Source organism: Glycine max, chromosome 13, assembly GCF_000004515.6.
Source record: "Glycine max cultivar Williams 82 chromosome 13, Glycine_max_v4.0, whole genome shotgun sequence".
Classification (NCBI taxonomy): domain Eukaryota; kingdom Viridiplantae; phylum Streptophyta; class Magnoliopsida; order Fabales; family Fabaceae; genus Glycine; species Glycine max.
Window position 1 is genome coordinate 3,692,540 of NC_038249.2, and position 24,881 is coordinate 3,717,420.

Below are 24,881 nucleotides of genomic sequence, written 5' to 3' on the forward strand. Positions count from 1 at the left end.
GATGATCTTGTTGTGGTGCTTGAATTTCATAGTCAAGTCTGTGTAATCCGTCAAGATTGGACCCAGTGACTTGAGCCATTACACACCCAGCACTAGATCATCTCCACATAAGGGTAGAACATGAAGATTTATAGTGAATCCATGTCCCTAGAGCTTAAGCGAAACGTGCTTTCAAATTTGTAGACATTCAATCTCGATACCATTACCAATCATAATGTGTAATGGTGGAGTAGACTGTGCATATGGCCCTAGCATGGTGACCAAGCGTTCTTGGATGAAGTTATGAGTACTACCTCTGTCCACCAAAATGAGGACTTTCTGGTCAGAGATAGACCCCATCACGCGTAACGTTTCTGGTGCCATGTGCCCTGAGATGGCATGGAAGCTAATTTGAGTTGGAAGTGGATCATCAGGTTCCTGTGCAACCGGAAAAGCTTTAGTTGGTGGCATCTCTTCCGGTGAAAGTTCATCATCATCAGCTATCAGTAGAAAAAATTTGGAAGAGCATTGATGGTCGCGGCTAAACCACTCGTCACAATTAAAGCAAAGTCCCTTCTCTTAGCGTATGGCTATTTCTTCAGGTGAGAGGCGTTTGAAAGGTATGGAGAGTTTTGGTGGTGTGGGTAATAAGGGTGGAGGTAGGAGTAATGGTGGGGTTGGTGAAATATTTGGTTGAGGGGGACGAGGGCCGAAGGAATGCAGAGAGTAAGCATGAGAGTGGGTTGGATGACGTAAGTCACAAAACTTCTCCTCCTGAAGCCGCACGAGAGCGATGGCTTGACTAAGGGAAAGAGGTTGGAGCGCTTGGACTTCCCATCATATTTTTGGTGAAAGGCTGGAGATAAAACAACTTAATAAAAAAGGAGGCGGAAGGCCTATTATTTTGTTAGCCAAAGCCTCGAAGTCAAAGAGTAGTTACTCACGGAATCTTGTTGGATGAGTTTGAACAGGAACCGGTGGGATCATCAAAGTGAGAAGGCGCAAAGCGAGACTCCAAAGCTTGCAAGAATCCAAGCCATGATGTAATCTGGCCATTGCATGACATCCATTGATACCACGCGAGCGCAGGTTCGTCCATGTAGAACAAGGCAATTGTTAATCGCTTATGGTCCGGTGTTGCATGATATTTAAAGAACTGATTGATTTTGAATAGCCAACCCATCGGGTCAGACCCATCAAAACATGGAACTTCGAGTTTCATGCAATATGGTTGCATGGACAGAGATACGGAAGAAGCGGGGGAGTGTGTGGAAGACGAGACCGAAGAATGGTGAATGGACTCCATAACCGCTAGTTTCTGATGAAGGTCGTTGAGCTTGGTTGACATTGATGCTTGAGTTACAGCGAGCTTGGCTATCGCATCCTCCAAACAATCGAGGTTGGATTTAGAGCGAGTGGATTCCTCCATGATTTAACTCAATGAAAGCACCAGTGTTACGTAAAGCTACAGGAGCTACAAGAGGATGAAGGAGAGTATTCAGAATAGAGAGAGAGAGAGAGAGAGAGAGAGAGAGAGAGCTGGATATTTTCTTCTTATTCCTCCTACAGTGCGCTATCCTATATATAGGCACTAGTAGGGCACCAAATGATAAGCACTACACGGAAATACAAATATTATAATGGGGAACAAGCGCTAACATCAACCCGACAAGCATAAATAAATATAATTGCCTAATAGCATACTGCTACCCATCACTTGACAAAGACATGCACTAAATAATAGAATTCTAACAACGTCCAGCTATGCTTTTGGAACATCAGCACTTAAACGTAATTGCAAAAATGTTGAAGAGGTGTGACCTTCCTTTGGGGCCTTCCGTGTTGGGCTTCATGCATGTTGATTGGTCTATCACACCCAATGGGATATTACATTTGTCTTTTTATATCACTAAATTATAAAACTTAGCATATAAAAATTATGAGAGTAACCTACGCAGAAACTAAAACTTAAAAGTTAAAACATACATTACATGAACAAACTAATACAAATCTCTTGACTCATATGTCTTTTACAAAAACATAAGAAAGATACATTAACATCCACTAAAATCCCATACATTGGGAGACACAAACCATACTAAACTTTTTCCAAGTAGCTCCATGCTCCAAGCTTCTCCTTGAGCACATTCACCTGCTTAACTTAAACATAAAACTAAAAGGGATGATACATATCTCAATGAGTGCTCTAAAGACTCTAAGCCGACTCTCCATTCTAGATATCCTTTTCTTAACTCTCATGCTTTCTCTTTTTCTTATATACCTCACAACTATTGCCCCAGAACATCAACATTATATGTGTGTTGGATCATACCTTAATCTTTACTTAGGCCATTAGAATTGATCTCCTATACCAAATCTAAGACCACTAGTGCACTAATGCACCTAAACATAATTCTTACTCTTGATTGCTCACTAGGGTTTCACTTGACTTCAGTATAACATTGGATAGGAATGTGCATAGCATTTACTTTACTCTAAATTGCCTAAATATTGGGTTTACATCACCTCTCTCTCTGTGACGCATAACTTCCAACGTACCTTTCTAGGTAGCTTACATCAAATTTCTATAGGTATAACCCCTCTCCAACCACTAAGGGTAGATTCCAATTACACACGTCCTCATCTAATGTGTTGATTTACCTTACATCATACAATAAAAAATTTTCTAGTTTTTTTCTACAACTGTGTTGCTTGTAATATCTTTATTATTAGATTTCACTTCCGCACATGAGGTATAGTAACATGAGGTATAGTCTTAAATGTCATAACTATATCTTATTAAGAGGTTTATCGTTCCATACAATCCTAAGCATATGCAACAATCATATGAATAAAACCACATTTAGCTACACAACTACATCCACAATCCATAAATAAGATTTAATAAGAACTCCAAGCAATAACAACTATACAAATAACATGCATGGGAGGTAGTGAAATAAACAAGCATAGATTGCACATTAGTCCTCAAACAACTTTAATTCTAATTCTAATAGTCTCACTCCCAACCTAAGGTATTTCCATGCTTAACATGAATTTTAGAAACTCAAACCCCCTCTTTTTGCCTCCCACACACCCAACATGAGGAACCTCATGCTAAGCTTAAAGTCCCAAGCCCAACCTTAGCCCTTCGAACTAACATTCTAATCTGGTTGTGAATGTCTTCTTATGGTCATCCATAATCTATCAAAAATTCATATTTAGGGTTCAAAGGAAAAACGGGGAAAACATGAAACAACTATGGAGGGATAAGGAAGACAAAGGAAGGAAGCACTCACCTAATCTCTGGATCTAAGCTCTCTTTTCTCTCTTCCTCTTCTTCTTTTCTCCTCCTTCTCTCTAACTTTCCCTTTCTTTTTTATTTCTCTCTCTAACTCTCCCTTCCCTCATCTTATAAGAACATGAATGTGTGTTAGATGTGGTGGGCCTTGGGTACCGATATGGATCCTAATATCTTGTTCCTGTCAAATCCTAATATAAGGTGAGTATTATTAATAATGGCTAAAGGTATCCTTTAACCATTAAATGAAGACTATTTCCATAGAAGGGGTCTATTTTATTTTATTACTAAAGTCCATAAAATTTGGGATGTTACAATTGTCACTACAACAAAATTTGAATTTTACAATAGGATTCTAGATTAGTTGCAAAACAACTAATCTAAAACAATGTGGTTACATTTTTGTAATTATAACAATCTTTTTTACATTGATTGTATTTAATTATAATTGATGTAAAAATACATGTTTACATGTGCTAGGAAATATGAGGAGAGATATTCACCAATGGGCCATGAACAAACCACACAAGTGAACTTGACACCACACTTTAACCCAAAACCTTAAGGCATTAACTTTGTGGATCTTTTTCTCACTTATATGTTATTCAAGTTTTCCAAAACTATCCATCGTGTGACTTCAACTATACACTTGCACTCCAACTATATCTCTAGAGTTGTTAGTAATAGAAATCAGAATTCTACAATAGAGTAATCGCACACACTAACACAAGATTTACGAGATTCGGCAAGTTTGCCCACGTCCTCAGGAGAGGAACAGTTGTTTCTTTTATCCTTGTTTGAAATCAGGGTTACATATGTTTATAAAATAATATATTACAAACCACTTACAATATCTTGTACGTACAACATTATCCTTGTATCGTACCACGAGGGCTTCACCCCTGTACCATTACCCACATCGTAAGCCAACAACAAGTGACTCAAGCTAAGCCCAAAGGGTAGATGCTTATGCTTTATTGTGCTATTCTTTACTACACTCCAACATTTGTCCGCTCATAAAACATGAGCCATGCACAACAACGTCATCTATATAAATTGAACTAATGTAAAATGTTATCTTATACTAGTTATAATTATAAATACAACAAATTTAAAAACTTTTATGTTTTATTTGTATCTAAAACGTCCATTCTTCATTCCCAACCTCGTCAAACACCCCAACTCGATTCAAAACCAAGATTCTGAAGAAGAAACCCTCATTCAAGTCCAAATAAAATGTCAGTGATTTGACATTGAAGATCATTGGCATGATGTCGAAGCTCCTCCACCTCTGGCACTCTATCTTTGACACCGCCATCATTCACATCTAAAACAACATTGTGAATCTTGTGGGCATGAGGAAGATCATCTTCAGTAAGGATATGTAGATATGAACCTATGGCTTTAGTTCCCTCTACGTAAGAGGTTGTTGATTGGTAAACATAGTGAAAAGGCTTTAGGTTATTCTTCAATTCAATTTCACTTCTTGGTGCTATTTCTTTCATTATCAATGGTGGTAATATTTTGGAGTGGCCCATGACTTTAGTGAAGAGGGTGTGGAAGGGCTTCTTGGTGGACTAGGTTTGAGAGGTTGGGCCAAATAAGGGTTGGGATGTGGTGGGTCTATGAAGGGTTTTCAGACTTTAGGGATTAAGGGGTGACAATGTACAAAAATAGAAAAGGGTATTGAGGATACTCATGGAGAAAATGAGTAAAGTATCAACCAAATGGTGAAACCTCAATTACATCCACAACATTGCACATTGTGAGCACCAACAATGACAAAACCATTTGTATTTGGAACTAGCAATTGTGACAACCAAACATTCACATATGGAACTAGTATTCACATTTGGAAAATGGAAATGACACACTTGTATAGAACCGATGTAGAAAAAGAAATATTTTACATCAATTCAGTTAGAACTAATTTAAAAAATTCTGACTTTGTGTATCACCATGTCTACATCACCATAATATCCAGTATAAAATGTCCTATTTAACCTATGCAAAGTGTCTAAAGTGAAGTGGTGTGTACATCAGAAAAAATATGTATCATAGGCTATAAAAGGTAAAATAAAGCATTTACTCTCAAAAATTGGTACCACTGTTTAATTTGATATATGATATTATGAAAAAATAAATCTAACTCTCGTCTTCGACAATAGTAAATCAATTTGGTTCCTAAGATAGATATTAAAAGATAACTTAGCTCTTAGCTTTTTTATTTTAAGGTAGCTCCTAGCTTATTAAATAATCCATTTTTTGAAAAAACAAATATTTGCACTGAAAAAATCAACCGTTAGTATTGAAAGTTGGCGATTAAACAAAATTCGGCCCCTAGGTTCATTGTTATCTTTGATGTTAGAGGTCAAATTAATTTACATGTATTAGGGACTAAAATGCATAATAAATATCAACATGAAAGATCAAACTATATATCCTAATGTTTAGGATTGAAATGACCAATAAATAATACGTTCAATTAATTCGTAAATCCTTGAACTTTGATATATTTTTTTAATGTTTCCGGAACTATTTTTGTTAATTGGGTTCTCGAACTTATTGTTTTTTTTTTACTTGGGTCCTTCTGTATAACGGCCTTTACGAAAAATTAACTGCCTTAGTCAATTACGTGAGTTTGAGCGGGTTGTTGTAGAATGAAGCTTGGAGAGACTTGTAAAAGAATAATTGAGTTGAGTGGATCTAGAGAGGTGAGAAATATCGGTTGAAAAACTTGATTAAGAATACTAGATTTAGAATTTATAGAGGCGAGAAGACTTACATGAAGAGGCGATCATATATACTTTCATAAAGAGGTGTGAATATTGGCCTAGAGAGATGAAAATGCATAGTGTAGACTTGTAGAGGTGACAATACTAGATTCAAAGACTAATTAGGTTCTTGTGATTCATTTTCCATAATGAGAGTTAGAAAAAATGACACAATTAAAAACAAGTACAGGTTTAAGGACCTAATTGAAACTAAAATTCAAGGAATTGATTAAAAAATAATGTTAAATAGTTTAGAGACCTACAAATTAATTTAACCTAAATATATTAATTTCAAATACTTTTATTTTAAGGACTAAATAACTAACAACAACTAATGGGGGTTGGTTTAGTGGAAGGGACTAGACCTTTAGTATATGATGAATTAAAGTTTAAATCTCTATTGAAAGAAGTATCCATATGTAGTGTCAGATTGTATCTCTAAATAGAGTTGTCTTTAAAGAAAGATATATATAACAGAAAAATAACTACATTTTTAGAAAGTTTTACATATTTTGTTAGGGTTTTCTTAACCATTCTCAATTATTTGTATGCACTAGTTATGCGTAGTAGAAATTGTTTAACATTTTCTAGATTATGTAACAACAATGCCTATTTAATTTTTATTACTTAAGTATGTAGTGAATTCAATACCAATAAACATCACAATTTTAAAGCTTCATATCACCAGGATGATCTATATAGCACTTGTTTAATAAAATGTTGTATCTACGGAATATTATGTACATAATTGTTTGTTTTAAATATTGTTGTATTTAAGAATTTTGAACCTTTATTTTGTATTGTTCAATATGATAACAGATCAGATAGAGAATTTCTCTATGAAATTCTTGGAGTAGTTATTGAAGCCGGGGCAACAACAGTGAACATAGCCGACACTGTAGGTATAGTAATGCCATTGGAGTTAGGAAAATTAATTGTTGATATAAAAGACAATACCCCAGGAATTGCGAATGTTATTATTTCGACTCATTGCCATAATGATCTTGGGCTTGCTACGGCTAACACCATCGAGGTATAACGTACAACTCCACTAGTTAATTTGGACAATTGAACTACATAGCAATTTTTACATAGTCTTGGTTACTCTCAGGGTGCTCGTACAGGTGCACGGCAATTAGAAGTAACCATTAATGGGATTGGGGAAAGGGCTGGAAATGCGTCGTTAGAAGAGGTAAGTATCAATCTTTCTTATGTATGAATTTTTCCATTATGGAAAAAAATCATTTTGTTATATTTCAACATGATTCCTTTGGATGCATGCTCAATTTCACACTATTATAAATTAATTTGTCCAATGTGAATATGAGACTAAACACAATATTTTGTGTTTCCTAAATTTTTTCATGATAAAGGTGTTAAGTCCTAATGTTTATTTCTATATACTACAAACTAAAAGGGTAGAAATAATGCATTACGTTTCCCTTGATAATGTTCATAGTCTCTATATTTGTAGCTTTCTTTATTTCTTCATCATTTTCTGTCATCAATTTATTTACACAATATAATCTAAAGGTTTTTGGTTTCCTTTGTTATTCAACTTAAGTATCACTACTCTTAACATGCATGTTATCACTGTTTTTTTTTGTGATAAATTTTTTAACATGCATCATTGATAATTTTTGTTTGCCATTATGCTAGTTATAAAGAATATCAATGACACAATCAGTTTCTTAATCCTAAAAATTAACAAATATCACATTTCTAGGCATGTTATCTTCCATGAGAATGTTTTTTGTTTTTATTTTTTTATTTTTCCACAATCCGTTTCTTTTGTTAATCTTTTAAATTACTTAATCATACCATAGTTTTATATTTCTTTTCCAATATCACTTCACAATAAGCCTATACCTATTCAAACTTTCTGAAAGATGATCATAAATAAAATTTTGTTTTATTTATGTAACCATTCAATAGTCATGTTCTAATTAATCTTATGTAACCATTTCCCTCCTTATCATTGTTTATAACTTAAATTTTATGTCATATCATTTGTACTTTAATTGGCTCCTAAAAAACATTCTATAACATTCTTTGAATATAAAAATCCTTATTAGAGGGACACGATGAAAATGTTCATGAAATCTAGTTAATACACACTTTGGAGTATTACTGTTAATGGTGATTATAATGTTCCAAAATCACCTCTAGGGATTCCTTTCTTAAGGGAAAAATAGGCTATAGAAAATGTAAGCAAGATTCAATTGAATATAAAAGTATGATACCTTATAATCTTTTTCCTTATAAAATAATAGAATATATGATTAGGTATATGCTATTGGACACAACCTTGTACTTACTGGAAAAACAGCGTTCCACCATGATTTTTCAAAGCATTCAAAGACGGTTTTGAATCGTCTTTGAATCCAACATCATGGAAAGTGAAGACTTTCCACGATGATTCTTAAAAAACCATCTTAAAAAAGTTATTATTCTAAGACAGTTTTTAATCAAATAATTGTCTTAGAATATATTTTTTTAAAAAACAAAAGGTTCAAAATTGAGAATTCTAAGATGGTTTTTCCAAAAAAATGTCTTAGATTGTAGACGGTTTTTCAAATAATCGTCTTAGAATGTTTTTTTTTTATCAAAAAATTTAAAAATTGAGAATTCTAAAACGGTTTTCGCAAAAACCGTCTTCGAATGTCTTTTAAAAAAAGGAAAATTAAAAAAAACACTATTTTTTTTGCCTAATAAAGAAGATTTATTCATGAAATCATGTAACATATAACAAATCATATATATTGCTTTAATAACTATTTAAGTGACATAACATATCTAAATAATTTATAAAGAATAAACTAAAGTCAAAAGGAAATAAATTAATAACCATTGAGCTGAACCAATGAGCATTTATATCATGTGGATAAAGAACATAAAATCTTACAAAAAAAAAGAAAGCTAATTAATGCAATAACGATTCAAGCATTGTTTAATTCTTCATCGTTCCTCATCACCAATCGAATGTGGCGCGACACAATTCGAGTCTTCTTATTGTCTCTTGCAGCGTTTCCAACCAACTCCAAAACTTAAAAAATAAAAACATCAAATTCCAATTTTCCAATCATCCAATTGCTCAAAAAACATACAAGTATTAGGGGAAATTAAACCAATTGAAATTCAAAACCCTAGATCGAATCACATGGTGAGATAATTTCAAAATCAGATTTAAAATTGCGGCTATTACCTCGGCTGTGAGATATTCGAGGATAGTGGCGAGGTAAGCGGGAGCACCGACGCCAACACGCTCGATATATTTTCCGGCCTCGAGGAAACAGGCGATAGGTCGACGGGGAATTGGAGGCCGGCTTTGCTACTCCTTGAGGTGGCCTTTTTGGCAGTGTTGGACCCTAGGGTTTTGCCACAACCAGCCATTGATGAACTTTAACCTAGTTGTTGGAAAGAGAGGGTTCAAGATGTGCGAAGTGAAGGTAGAAATAAGTTCTGGTGACTGAGAAATATGAGAAGAGTATGTATTTCAAGACTTTTAGTGAATGCGAGGTTTATATGGTGGGATGCGTGAAAATTCGGTCAATGAGAGTGAATGATGTGGAGCCAAACCAAAACATAAAGGAAGGGAAAGGGCATTGCAGGTGAGAGCAGAGGTGGAGCCAAACCTCAAAATGAAAGCGCGAGAGGTGATGGCTTGGGAACCCTAGAGGGGGAGTCGAAGCGGAAGTTGAAAAGTGAGAGCGCGAGAAGGTGGAAGGAGAAATGAAATATTAAAAATAGTATAAAATATTCTAAGACTGTTTTGTAAAAAATGTCTTAAAATGACAGTTTTCTAAGAGGGTTTTCGCACAATTATCTTAGAATGACAACCTTCTAAGACGGTTTTTGAAAAACTCTCGTAAAGTTGTTATATTTATTTACAAAAATGTCATCGTATTCTCTCTAAGTTGGTTTTTTTTATCACAAATGATTTCTTCATGAGGTGTGTTTTGGCAATGCCCCTAAAAGATTTATCTGCGGTATCCCATGCAAGTCCCTCATGACACAACAGGAACTTCTCATACATTATGAGGCTACAAAACTAGCAAGGGCTAAAACTTAAACCTAGGAACAGAGAAAGCAAACTAGAGAAGAAAAACGAGGTGAGATAATTCTTGATGTGAAAAAATATGAGGCTACAAAACTAGCAAGGGCTAAAACTTAAACCTAGGAACAGAGAAAGCAAACTAGAGAAGAAAAACGAGGTGAGATAATTCTTGATGTGAAAAAATAGTGTCAAAGAGACTCATATTTATTGGGTTTAGAAGGAAAATCCCGTAAAAGGATTGCACTCACAAGGGGGAGGGTAAAATTAGTGGATTTGCACTATGACAAACCCACACAACTGAATTCAAAATAAATCTCAAAATAATTTAATTGAATAAAACGTAAAAGGATTGCACTCACAAGGGGGAGGGTAAAATTAGTGGATTTGCACTATGACAAACCCACACAACTCATGCTCATGTGCATGAGACTTCCATCTCCTGGTAGCCACTTTGAAAGTCCATATCACAAAATGGTATATAAACACTTGAGCCAAAGCTATCCCAAGCAACATGGGACTTTGTCTTTTGCAATACTCAAAACTACAACATATTCATGTATGGTTGCAAAGGAAATATAAGTCACCTTGACTTTCACTTGTGATTGAACTAAGTTCAAAAAATGAAGATTGTATATGTTGGTGGATCAATACAATATATTGAAAATGAAATACATAGAAACTAATGATAAAATGTTTCAAATATTAAAAAATATCATTAATGGTTTTATGGCTATCAGAAGAAAATACAAATATAAGGATAACATTATAAAACTCCTCACAACTTCACCTTTATCTAAGAGCCTAAGATCATTGTCAATCAACAACCTTTCTAGATGAAAGGAAAGAGAAATTAAATAACTTAAAACTGTTGAAATACATGTAAAGAGTGCATAAATACACAAGCATACTGAGTTTTGAAAGTGTTAAATACATCCAAGGGCATGAGTGAGTCAAGGCGCATATAATGGAATCCGATGGTTGAATATAGAAATAAAAGTCTGAAGCCTAGGCCTACCCATAACAAATACATTGAGAGATAAAGGTCTTGGACTTAGAGTAGTAATCTCTAACACCCAAGCCAATTTGGAAACTACACCCAAGCATAAGTCAGTAGGTGTTTGAGCATAATTAACCAGTATACCCAAGGAAGTGATCTACGCCTCTGATCACATCGTGTATCCATCGTCTCCAAGTGCACTTATCCTCGAGATAGTGTCATCTCTTTACCCGTAGTATGATCCTAAAATAAAAACATAAGGGGTGAGTCATTTTGCTTCATTAGCCAAAATACAAAAACCGTAAGTCAAGTCAAAACACACAAGGATAACAACCACTGCATTGGGGTTATTCACTAGGTCTTACATGCATCCTAAGGTGTCTCTTTTTACTAACTCAATCATATAGATCACATTAGCCAACCGCCACTGAAACTCCCAAAACTCATTGGAGTTACAAAATTTTATTTTGAGTGATTACCAGGAGTACACCCTATGCCATGGTAAGATGGCAAGCTCTCACTAGCTAGTTATGTCTTGCATTTGTCAGGATTGCCAAGTTGGCACTATGGAAAATGAGACCTCAACCTCAACACCATATCCCCAAGAAACAATAAGTTAGTGAACATAACCCAGGTACCACCTGTAAGGCCATCCTAACTCTAAGGATTTAATCCTCTATCACTCCTCACCGAGTGCTTACTTTGTCATTACCGTGGGGCCCAATTGCATAGGTACAAAACATCGTAGAAAGGTGAACCAAGTCCGAGAATCAATCAAACTTAAGATAATCACAAAATAGGAATCTCATCTACACCTCTTGGTGGAAACCGCCAATCGATCATCTTTTAGAGAACTCTCATAACTTCCTGCATGTCCCCCAAAGTCGAATCTCTTGAAAAAAATCTTCGCATACCGTTGAGAGTCTAAATTTCCTTGTACGTCTCTCAAGCGCATTAATCTCTCGAAGGAAACATCCTAGTCACATGGGTACTTATGTTCATGTTCTTGCAAACTAACGTAAAGCATTGTACGTCGTTCGAGACACACAATGTTCACTAGAACGGGGTTCTAATCCACACCTGGTGCATGCCTTTCGAGATGCACTATGCCCATTAGAACATTGTCCTAGTTGACACCAGGACTCGTGCCCGAGTCCTTGTATCTACCACACATAGGTCTTAGCGTACAAATCATTATCGTCTCCAGTTGCAAGCCAACCAGGTCACACACAAAAGATCACGTGCAACAGTGCCTGATGTCACACCTCCCGGTCTCCAATTAAAACATTACATTCCATAGTTATAGTTGCTCAAAATTCACACTCCTTTGGCCTTTCAATAATCAAAAAACAGGTCTTAACTCATTGAAATCATTAAATTCAGCAAACAATCCTTAGACAAAAAATTAACAAGGAAACACATCAACACATAGTGAAAATTTAATGATTCAATACATCAAGTAACATGCATTAAAGACCCTAGGTTTTAAAAGCATAGAACATTCAAGCCTCTTTAAAATTTATCAAAAAAATTTATGATTGAAAATTTTTCATACAGCCTTAAAGGAAAATTTCTTATCTTTCCAACAAGTTAAAGTACTTCATTAGCAAAAATCTACAAAAACACATAAAAATTTCAACAAGGCAGCAAGACAGAGAGCACTTCAGTTTGGACATAGGTCAAAGATTTGCGAATTTATACCTCTTCCCAAAACCAAAAAGAATTATATTTTTTACAGTGTGAAACTAAAAAACTTTCTTCTAAGCAAGGTAAAAATTACACAAAAATTCTCCCTATGTTGCTCCCAGTAAAATTTTATTTCTAACACTTTTCCCAAAACCTAAATATTTCCTTTCTTATTCAACTCCGTTTTGCTAGGCCTTTAGAAAATGAAGATGAAATCCATATTTTTTGAAATTTACATGTCTAAATAGAATTTATTTCTATATTTTCATAAAAAGCAAACCTTTTGTTCAGATGACAACCACATAAGCTAAAAGTTACAAAAAATTGAGCACAATCAGACACTTGTTGCACAACAAGTTAGTCACTTTGCATGTCATAGATGGGCTTCAAAATGACCCCATCTCTCAAGGTCTTGAACACTAAAGGTGTTGAAAATTGTGTCTAGAGTTAAAAACAATTTCACGAAAAACCAACAGGTAAGTTTCATTCAAGGCTTGAAACCTCGAGACTTGTCCAGAGAACTAAGCCTTCCAGCCAACCTCTCCCTAATCATTGCCCATTTTCGAAAATCCAAACTTTCTTTATAAAATATAAAAAAAAACATGGAAAAGTCTCCTTTGTATTGGGAGCTCTTCTAAAGCATGAAAATGAACAAAAGAAGAAGATAAGTCATGCATGCAAAGAAAAAGATCTTAGCTTGTCAAAGCACAGTTGCAAAAAAAACTATAAAAAAAGATACTTTTGATGTGTGCAATGAAATGGAGGATCAAATCACCATGGTTTCCAGGGTTGCGTTCACCAAAAAGACCCCCTGACCATAGATTTCACTGCTACATGAAAATTAGAGGAAGAGGTGGTTAAGATTATGTAAGCTTCCAAGCCTTGCAAGCACAACACAAAACTAGTGCAAAGATTTTAGAGTGACTCTTCCTTCCTACTTGGCGGTTAACGAATTTGTGTGTTTCAGAAGAGGATATGAGTGCTCTTGGTTCAATTGAGGGTCATCTGAAGCGTTTTTGGTGAGAGAGAGAGAGAACCTAACTTGTTTGCTAAGTTGAGGGAAAATGAGTAGAGAGTGAGTGTGAGGGGTATGCATGAATTTTGATTGGTTAGGAGGGTGGTGTGTGAAGGTTGAGTGTTGAAGTGGCTAAAGAGAGGATTCAGGAAGGGTGTGGCAAGGAATTGTCAGCCCCTTTCCCCATTGGTGACTAGAGATTTGCTATGATTGTGAAAAGGGTTTACATTGGGTAATTAATTTACACAGTGTAACTCTACATTGTAAAAATATATTTTTCTCGCGACGGAAATTATTTTTCTGCTAACTTTAAGAATTAAATTTAATCAAATTATTTTTTTATAAAACTTAATACTTGAGATATATTTGTGTAATTAAATAAATCCTAATGATCAAATATATATATTTTGTCTCTTAAAAGGAATTAAATCACATCAAAATGTCATAGGCAAAATAATTCACTAGCAAACACTTACCGACAATTAATCTAAAGAAAACCAATTATTTAAAGAAATTTCGCTAACAAATAAATAAGTTAACACTTAATGTTTAATCAAATCACACACTACATGCAATTCTCATAACAAGAAACACTGAGATATAATTACACACATATTCACATAATTGATTTTTGTAGACTTTTCTAAATAACCATTATTAAGAAACTACTAATTTCTTCTATTTTTCATTATTTTACACAATTATTTTATTAATCACATGCAATTTCTGAAGACATTCTTATTATAAATAATTAAATAAATCTTAATTAAATTACTTACGTAACAATTTACAGGGTTATAAATTTTGAAGTGTTACAAATGAACATTTTAGTTTATTAAGAATCGGAGTTATATATTAATAAAGAAGAACCTAAGTGCGCATGTCCATTGCCAATCCAAAAATAATATTCTAACTTCAAGTCTTAAAATTATAGTGACCATCCCTATGTGTTTTGGGTGTTGTTGGGGCATTTTGTTTGGGGTTAAGTTGTTGGTTTTATTTGGCTAAATCATATGTGAGTTTTTAACATGGCTAATGCACTTCTCTTGCTTTTAGCTACTCTTTTTTTTTATATGAAAGTTTAGCTTATATTTTAAAAAATTATCCCTAAATTTATATAGTAAAAACTATCATGAAAAACCTATTACATATTACAATCAAATGTAATTTATGTTCAATTTATACAAATAAAAATAAATAGTGAAAGTAAGAGTATTACACAAGGAATTTGAATAATAACATAAAACTTTACTAAGGATAGTTTTCCATAAAGATGTTTATTTACATCTCATCTGCACATATCAATAAATCATATACATCTTTACTAAGGCTTTGTCATATTTTATTGTTCCATTATTTTTTAAATAATCTATTTTTTTTTTGTTTCTTAAGAGTCAAGATGGTGATAAGATAAAAAAATATATATTCATTTTATTTTCATAAGATAAGATCAAAGTGCTACTTATGATGTTGGTTGATATTATTAGATTTTGTTAGATTACAACACACTAATTATTATAAAAATGTGTCATAGATTTCTATCATTTAATCTTTCTATAATTATTAAAAAATATCACTTGTTGCATTAAAATTTACTCTTTCTATAAAAACTTAAAAAAAAGTAAAAGTTGTTTGTGAACTTTCATTTTTGAGATTAAAAGTTCCTTTCAAACGAAAAGTTGAATGGTATTTTTTTTTAAAAAATGCAGTCTTATTTAAAAATCATTATCTTATCAAAGACAAAATATTTTTTAAAATAAAAGTAATATTGCAAAAATTTTATTTTATGTGTATAGAATTATTTTAAGATGATAAAATATTAATTTAAGTAATTAAAACTTTTAACTTTAAAAATATTAAACATATTCTAATTAATAAAATTTTATGAAATTATATAAAAAGGTTATAATTCATACATAATGGGAATTAAATTTACAGGTCAATAATCTATATTTACAAATATCCCATGAAAAGAAAAGATTGAAGTTAGCATAGGTGTGTTCCACCCTATCCATTTAGGTTGCTTTTAAAATTATAACAACTGAACTTTCAAATCAAAGCAAAAAAATAAAGAAGCAAAGTAAAAAAAAAAAAACATATGATGACATGATTCAAACAATGAATGTTTAGAAAAAGCTCCACTTAAGTTGGATTTAAGCTCCTCTCATTAGCTTTTATTTAAGCTATATTATTTTGACAATTTTTTTTAAAAAATAAGTGACTTTTTTTTAAGTACATGATTTTTAAAAAGAGTGTTTGGATCAACTTCTCTTTTTTAAGATATAAAAAAGTAGAAAATAAGTTGGGCTAAACATACTCTTATAGTGCTTACATGTGTCCACTGTTATTTAATCAATCTTTTCCTTAATATTCTATCACACATTCCCTTGTTATTTTTTTCATTCTAGGTTGTGATGGCCTTGGCATCCAAGGGAGATCATGCCTTAAATGGTCTATATACAAGAATCAATACAAGACACATATTAGAGACAAGCAAGATGGTTTTTAATTTGAATCCATTCTTGTATTTTATATTTTCTCTCTCTTTTTTTTACTTACCTTTGTTCTTTTCAAATTTTCATAACTTCTATCAATAGGTCGAAGAATACTCTGGTATGCATTTACAACCTCACAAGCCTCTTGTTGGAGCTAATGCATTTGTCCATGCAAGTGGCATTCATCAGGTTAGTCGTATCCTGTACATGCTATGTGTTGCTATATAATAGTATAAAGATACTTCACTCATCATTGTATTCCTAAAGCATATAGGTTTTAGCTTTTATGTTATCAATTTAATCTACCAGTATGCTACATTTTTTTTTGTAAAACTTGTTTACTAGAGTTTTTAACAATTAGTAATTTAGTCATACTAGTATACTAGCATGAAAGAAGTATTAGCAAACACTTCATTGTGATATCCAAATTTCAAAGTTAATTAGTTTCGCAATTTGTGTTTTCTTTTAATAAATCTATGGAATTTTAAACTTTGCATTGTAAATGAATATCCACAAATAACGTTTAAGAATTTGAAAACTTGTTGTTCTTTTAATCTATTATCTTAATGTATATTTTGTTCTTACTTTGATTAAGATTAAGATTAAGATTACTCATAGTTTTTTGGATTCGTGAATTGCTTGTCATTTACAAATTTTAATGTCTTTAAAATTCTTAGCTTGTTTTAAATCAATACATTTGTTGAATTTTCTATTATATGAAACATTCAACAATACAAGATTTATAATTTATAGTAACAATCTAATATATGATTAAAACCTTTTAATCTTCATTTACACAACCCTTGTAAAACTCAAAATCAAATGTATATTATAATTTTATTTTGATTCCTTTTATATAATTAAAGTTCTTTGCAAGAATACAATTTAAGTTTTTCATTTCTTTCTTTCTTTCACGGGTGTTATTTGTCTAGTGAAGTTAGCTCTAAGACTATATGAAACTTCTCCTTTATATTTTATCCAATTTTTTTATTATTTTATTTTCTACTTTGTAGGATGGAATGCTTAAACATAAAGGTACATATGAAACAATATCTCCTGAGGAAATTGGACATAAAAGAACCACCAGAATTGGTATTGTGCTAGGGAAGCTTAGGTATGCAAATTACTTTTTTCTCAAATATGCTTATGTTAGAAAAAGCATGACTATCAATATAAGAGGAAGGTGAATTGGATTTTCAACAATATTATTTCACAAATTTGTTTTTGACTTCCTCAAATTGAAATTTAATTGAAAATATTGTTTTGTGTTGTGCTTGTGATGTAGAAATGGAAATAAAAGAAACACACTAGAAGATGAATTGAATAGTGAGTATATGAACTTTGAAAACTTTTTGCAATTTTTTTGCAAAACACAAACTTTTAAAACAAGTCTGAAAAGCTTTTCATCTAGGAAAATGTGAGAAAAGAAAAAAAAGTGTAAACACAAGAACACAAGTTGTATACTATTCACTCAAAATGAGCTATGTCAACTTTTCCTTCAACCTTAGAAGGGCTATACTTATCAAATTGAGGTTGTGGACGAGTATTTTTTATGCCACTTATGGTTACACCAAATATTATCTAGTCCACTTTTGACTTTACAACAAATAATTTCTCATTGAGATTGAAAACTTGAGTGTTGTTTCAAACTATGTTAACTTCTCTTTCAACGTTAGAAGCGTTATACTTACCAAATCGAGGTTGTAGACGAGTATTTTCTATGTCACTTATTGCTACACCAAATATTTTCTAATCCACTTTTGACTTTACAAAAAATAATCTTTCCTTGAGATTGAAAACTCAGGTATTGTTTCAAACTAATCCACTTCTCACTTTCAGAAACAACATGTTTGAAGATTACAAGAATCTACTCACAAAGTGAGGATATAGAAGTTTAGCACACAATTATAAAAACTGCGCAATGCATAGGATGGACATTTTAGAGCGCTTATAGTATTCGAATGTCTTGTCCACATATGCTTTGAATATTTTTGTTAATGAATCCTTCTTTTAAGGTCTTCTCTCCTAGTCTTTATATAGGCACTCAGAATAATATTTTCATTGGGAAATGAGACCTTGAAAATTTCCCATTATCAATCTTTATTGAATGTAAGGAGAGCTTGACACTTTTCTACTTTTAACATGTCTACTATTGGAAAGGAGAAAGAAACATGTTTCATGAAAGGTACTGTCCTTTTTTTAATAAAAAGACACAACTGTCCTTTTTCTGACCATTTTTTCTTTTATGAAAATCCTTGCCTTCACTACTCTTGTCTTTGATCAGGAGTGGTACTTAGACTCAATTATTTTTTTGCTTTTTATTAAATTATTGAAATTCAAATGTTAGAGACGATACAAAAAGTTGAGGAAATATTAAATGCATAAAGAAATATAAGAGCAGGGAAACCTTAGCATCCAAAAACACAGATCTCATCCTGTGATATTGCTTTGGATGAAAAAATTAATAAAATATATAAATTAGAGTGTAAGTTTCTTGTTAAGTGTTGGATAGAAACAACACATTGAACATTGGGTTTTTTTCAAAGCATCGAACACAATATTTTGGTAGCCTGTTGGACACTATGTATTTTATGAAATCTGATAGCAATAACAGCACTACAAAGGTGGTAGCTAATGGCAAACCAGCAAGGAACCATAACAAACCCACTTACCTCAGGGATTACGTTTAGTGGAGACAGCCTTAGTGCACTTTATTCAAGCTCCAACAGCACAGCTCCGTGAATGAGTATCTCACCGAGTTCAAATGCCTCGCAAACCGCATAGTTAGCCTAGCTCCACCCTCCTTGCTGAGTTGTTTCATCTCCGATCTACCCCGAACTCCACCGCGAAGTGCAGGCGTTTCAACCCCTATCCCTTCTGCAGGTCGTAGCTCTCACAAAGTTGCACATGGAGAAACTCAATGACCGTCGTCGCCATTATCGGCCCAACCCTTCTTCTCCTGTCCCTACCACTACCTTCCCTCCAAACCCGAAACCCTCGATTAAACACCTTTCGACGGAAGAGTTGGCCACTCGATGAGACAAGGGCCTGTGCTATCATTGTGATGAGAAATGGGTTCTCGGCCATAGATGTCGCCCTCGTCTTCACTTACTCATCACAAATGATGAAGACGATGAATCCTCCTCGATTCCTCCGGCTCCTCTTTCCACTCCTGATCTAGACCACCATCAACTCGACTTGCCTTGTGTGCCCCAAATCAGCTTTAGTGCCCTATCAGAAATGCCCTTGTCGGAGACGTTTCGCATCTACGGCACTATCACTCACAACTTCCTCCAATCCCGCTTGGCTAACTTCCTCCACCTTCCTTCCACCCCGACGTCCATGATGCGCGTTATGATTAGTGATTGCACCATGCTGGATTGCACCTCTATGTGCCTTAACATCCCCGTTACGATCCACAGACATACTTTTCCTGTGGACCTTTACCCCTTACCTATTGGGGGCACAAACATCGTCTTAGGGGTACAGTGGTTAAAACTTTTAGGTCCTGTGACCATAGACCATTCTGCACTCACGATGAGCTTTAGTTATTTGGGTCATAATATAACATTGCAAGCAGATGTTCCCCTTTACCCAAGCCCAGCCTCAGCCCAACAACTCAAACGGTATGCCCAGACTCATAGCATTTCTCCTCTTTACCAGATAACCCACATCCCAGACCCAATAACCCCTCAGTCATCTTCTACACCACAGCACGACCTCCACACACCCCCTTCCCTTGACAACCTCCTTCACCGTTTCGCTTCACTTTTCCACGAACCTCACCAACTCCCACCGTCTAGCAATATTACCCATCATATTCATCTTTTACCTAATTCGAGCCCCATTAATGTCAAACCATATAGATACCCATACTCTTAAAAGAATGAACTCAAACGCCAAAATGCTGTGATGCTCCAATCCAACATTATCCAACCTAGCCATAGTCCATTCTCTTCCCCTGTCTTACTGGTTAAGAAAAAGGATGGTAGCTAGCGCTGTTGTGTTGACTACCGGGCACTCAATGCTATCACCATTAAGGACTATTTTCCCATGCCGACGATTGATGAGCTACTGGATGAAATGGGTCGCACTTCTTGGTACTCAAAACTGGACCTCAACCAAGGTTTCCATCAAATTCGCATGCACGAAGCCAACATCCATAAAACTGCATTTCGAACGCATCACGACCACTATGATTTTAGAGTGATGCCTTTCAGACTTTGCAATGCTCCGTCAACATTCCAGGCCACCACGAATGATCTTCTTCGGCCATTCCTCTGGAAATTTGTCGCAGTCTTTTTTGACGACATTCTAATTTACAGTCCTTCATTTCTCTCTCATTTGGAGCATTTGGAGGCCATTTTCTCGTCCTTGTCACATAATGAATTGTAGCTTCGTCATTCCAAATGCATATTCGCCAAACAATAACTTAATTACCTTGGCCATATGGTGTCGTCTCAAGGAGTGGCCCCAGACCCCAACAAAATCCAGGCCATGCTGGATTGGCCTACTCCATCCTCCCCCTCAGATTTGTGTGGTTTTCTAGGCTTAACCAGTTTTTACCGGAAATTCATTTGCCACTATGCAGCCATTACAACACCATTAACTGTGCTCCTGTGGAAAGAACAATTCTCCTGGTCACCATCCGCTCAGACTGCGTTTGACCAATTGAAGCTGATAATGACGCAAGCCTTGGTGTTGGCGACGTCGGACTTCACCATTCCCTTCACCATTGAATCCTATGCTTCCAGCACCGCGATGGGCACAGTGTTGTTACAAAACTCTCGCCCAATCGCTTTCTTCAGCAAGCCATTATGTCCATGGCTTCAATGGGCCTCCATATACGTCCGAGAGCTTCATGCTATTACGTCCTCCATTCGTAAATGGCATCACTACCTTCTGGGGCATTCATTCATCATTTTGACTGATCACCGGAGCTTAAAGGAGCTCATGTGGCAAGTCATCCAAACGCCGGAACAACAACTTTATTTATCGAAGCTACTCGGGTATGATTATATTATCCAATATAAGTATGGCTCTTCAAATGTCATCGCCGACGCGCTATCCCAGATTCTAGACCAGTCCACGAGCCATCTCCTTTTATTGTCGGCACCCAATTTTCTTTTCTTAGATCAATTATGACAATCCTTACAGACTAATTCAGATTATCAGACTCTGTTTCAACAGATTCTTTCGGATTCAGCTTCCCACCCAGGTTTCACTATTAACAATGGTCTCCTACTCTTCGAAGGGAAAATATGGTTACCTTTGGGCCACACCTTTATTAATCTAGTCATGGAGGAATTCCACAAAACCCCTTTGGGAGGACATATGGGTGTCACGAAAACACTTCGTCGTCTGCGGTACAATTTCTTTTGGCCCCATATGTGCCAAGATATTACACGTTATGTGGCCCAATGCTCCACCTGTCAACAGATGAAATACGAGGCTAAGAAACCGGTGGGTCTGCTACACCCACTTCCAATTCCATCCGCTATTTGGGAAGATTTATCCCTAGATTTCACCACTGGGTTGCCCATATCTAATGGTTACACTATGATCATGGTGGTTGTCGACAGATATTCCAAAGGCACCCATCTTGGCCATCTTCCATCGCACTTCACGGCACACAAGGTTGTTGTCCTATTCTTGGACACAATCTGTAAGCTACATGGTTTTCCCCGCAACTTGGTGTCTGATCATGACCCAATCTTCATCAGCAGTTTTTGGCGTGACCTATTCCGCTTGAGTGGAACCAAACTCTGTATGAGCACGGCGTACCACCCATAAACAGATGGCCAGACGGAAGTCCTCAATAGGGTCATTGAACAATACTTGCGCTCATTCGTTCATGATCATCCTAATCAATGGTTCAAGTTTCTTCCCCTGGCAGAATGGTCCTATGACACATCTGTGCATTCTGGCACAAGATTTTCTCCCTTCGAAGTCATTTATGCATTCGACTCTCCAGCACAGGCTACTTAAATCTCAGAATGCGATGAAGACTCAAGCTGATGCTCACCATTGGGATGTCCAATTTGACGTCGGTGACTAGGTGTACGTTAAACTCCGGCCTTATCGCCAGACCTCTCTGCAGCCTTCTTACTCCAAACTCTCAAAGAGGTACTACGGGCCTTACCTTGTAGAAGCGTGTGTCGTCCCAGTCGCGTATCAACTACATCTGCGTCCTGGCTCCAAGATACACCCTATTTTTCATGTTTCACTCCTGAAACCACATCAAGGGCCCATTACTTCTGACACCTCTCCTCTCCCTCCTCTAAGTACAGACAATCATCCAATTGTTCGTCCTTTGCAATTCTTGGATTGGAAGATAGGCACTGCTTCCACTCCACCAACCCAACAAGTTTTAGTTCAATTGGATGACCTCACCCCAGAAGACACTTCTTAGGAGCTTTGGGATCACCTCCGCCTCACTTACAACCTTGCGGACAAGGTTGATCTTCCATAAGGGGGTATTGATAGCAATAACAACACTACAAAGGTGGTAGCTAATAGCAGACCAGCAAGGAACCATAACAAACCCACTTACCTCAGGGATTAAGTTTAGTGGAGACAACCTTAGTGCACTGCAGTTAGTTAGGGGCCAGATATAGTGCTCCCTCAAATTCTGTTATAACAAAATTTGCTATCTTCTGTTAAGAAATCAATAAGCAGTGTTAGCCTATAAATATCTAGAGAAAGGAATGAAAATACACAGAAACAAAATTTGAATTTGCTTATCTTCTCTTAATTTCTTAGTTTCCTTTATCCTGCTCCTCTACTTCACCATTAGCTGATAGTCTCTGCTATCAAAATTATTGGAGATAGACCATTTTAGCAATTTGGACACAAGTTCATTTAAAACAATTTTATTGTTGTTTTGGCTCATGATTTCTTTAGAAAATTTTAAATTATAGATCATGAAACCCAACTGTTTTTTATTGGTTGCTTGTAGAGGAAAGCAATGATATCATTCTGAAAGGCGATTCTAAAGTTAAATAAGTTTTCTTGGCACCAACAATATTAAAAAGATACCACTTGGTTTTGATTTGAAAGTAAAGCCTAAAAGAGAAAAAAATCTAAATAACAAGAAAGAAGGGAGAAGAAAGAAGAAGGCCAAAGCTAGTGGTAATGGATAAAGAGACTTTTGAGTTCATTGACTCTGACAAAAAAATCAAAAAGTTGGAAGCTAAAGAGAAAAAGTCAAATCCAAAAACTTGTGCGTCTAGTAAGAAGAAGGAACTTGATGTTGTTGAGAAGGCTCGTTTGTCCAAGAAATCCAAAACTAGGTTGAAGCTTCCACAACCAAAGACAACCTTGAAGTTGCATTTTAATTCTATCTTAGAATGAGGAAACTGAAGAACCTCTTAAGAGGAAAAGAGTGGACGAAGTGGAAGCCACTACTGAATCTGATGAACCTAAAGCTCCATTAGCTCAAGTGGTGCAACAACCAAAGAGGATCAAAACCTTGGAGTCATTGAACATCTCATTCCCTTAACTCAAATTTGAAAAAAAAATCATCCCAATGTTGTTCGAGAACCTATAAAGTGGAAGGAATACCTTGGAATCATTCAACGTCTCATTCCATTAACTTCGGTGGAAGCCATCAAGGAGAAAGAGCTAAATAAGGAGACTACAATTGTTGTTGCTCCTAAGTTATTTAATAGAAGGAGAAAAAGAAGCCAAGGAAAAGAGAAAAAAGAATGTTGTACAGGAACAATGTTGCTATTGTTGCAATACTAGACGAAACCACGTATTGCTCATCCTGAGCATGAACTTGTGATCAAACATTTTAACTTAAGGTTCCGTCCATTGCACAAAAAGGAAGAAAGCTTCTACCTTTCAACTAAACATAGAGTGCGTTGCGTGGATTTATAAATAATTAAAGAAATATTTAAATAAATTATTTGTTTGATAAATGAAATTTTAAATTAAGATATTTTTTATTTATCAATATATTATAAGAGAATATTCTAAAATTGGAGGTTGACCACTCAACTAAAGTCGATTAACTTGAAGACAAAAGTGAAATTGACATAATAGAGCAGTCAAAGAAATATATTTAATGAAAGAAAAAGTCAACCATAATGGTAAAGAACATAAAAATGATGTGAATAAAACACCAAAAATTATTCATTTAAATAGACTTTTTGTATTTATTTCCTTTTGTCGGTGACCTATTGTTGAATTTTGTTTTCTTTGGCGTGCTCCTTTTTAAACTTTGAAGTAAGATTGACTCTTGACTAGAGGATGTTTGAACAATTTGTTTATTTGCCTTTCTCCTTAATGGACTTTCAGAGATTGAATAAACTTCATTTGATGAAGAAGATGCATCTTTTGACTTCTTGGATTCTTGTAGCTTTGAGCTTTTACTTATGACAAATTGTTTTTTCATACTTTTCTTTAATAGACTTTCTTCTTCTTTTTATGATGAAGATACATCTTTTGATTTCTTGGATAGTTGTAGCTTTGGACTTTGACTTGTGACAATTTGTTTATTCACATTTTTTCTTAATGGACTTTGTGATATTTGATAAACTTCTTCATTGGATGATGAAGATGCACCTCTTAACT

At 34.9% G+C, this 24,881-nt stretch overlaps 1 protein-coding gene and 1 long non-coding RNA gene across 4 annotated transcripts in view; one reads left to right on the top strand and one right to left on the bottom strand.

Moving 5' to 3' along the window:
* N-56 (probable 2-isopropylmalate synthase) overlaps positions 1-24,881 on the top strand; it is a 52,262-nt gene that overhangs the window by 6,114 nt on the left and 21,267 nt on the right. For all 3 annotated transcript variants that reach the window (XM_041007836.1, XM_026124825.2, NM_001250820.3), the window contains exons 2-6: positions 6,874-7,087; positions 7,166-7,246; positions 16,218-16,310; positions 16,407-16,493; positions 17,318-17,418. In XM_041007836.1, coding sequence (XP_040863770.1) covers positions 6,874-7,087; positions 7,166-7,246; positions 16,218-16,310; positions 16,407-16,493; positions 17,318-17,418 — 576 coding nt within the window. The remainder of the gene's footprint in view (positions 1-6,873; positions 7,088-7,165; positions 7,247-16,217; positions 16,311-16,406; positions 16,494-17,317; positions 17,419-24,881) is intronic.
* Positions 10,946-13,978, bottom strand: LOC102668794 (uncharacterized). Its single transcript, XR_417531.4, has 2 exons — positions 13,570-13,978; positions 10,946-11,351 (listed from the first exon to the last, which is right to left on the bottom strand). It is a non-coding gene; the product is annotated as an uncharacterized lncRNA (long non-coding RNA).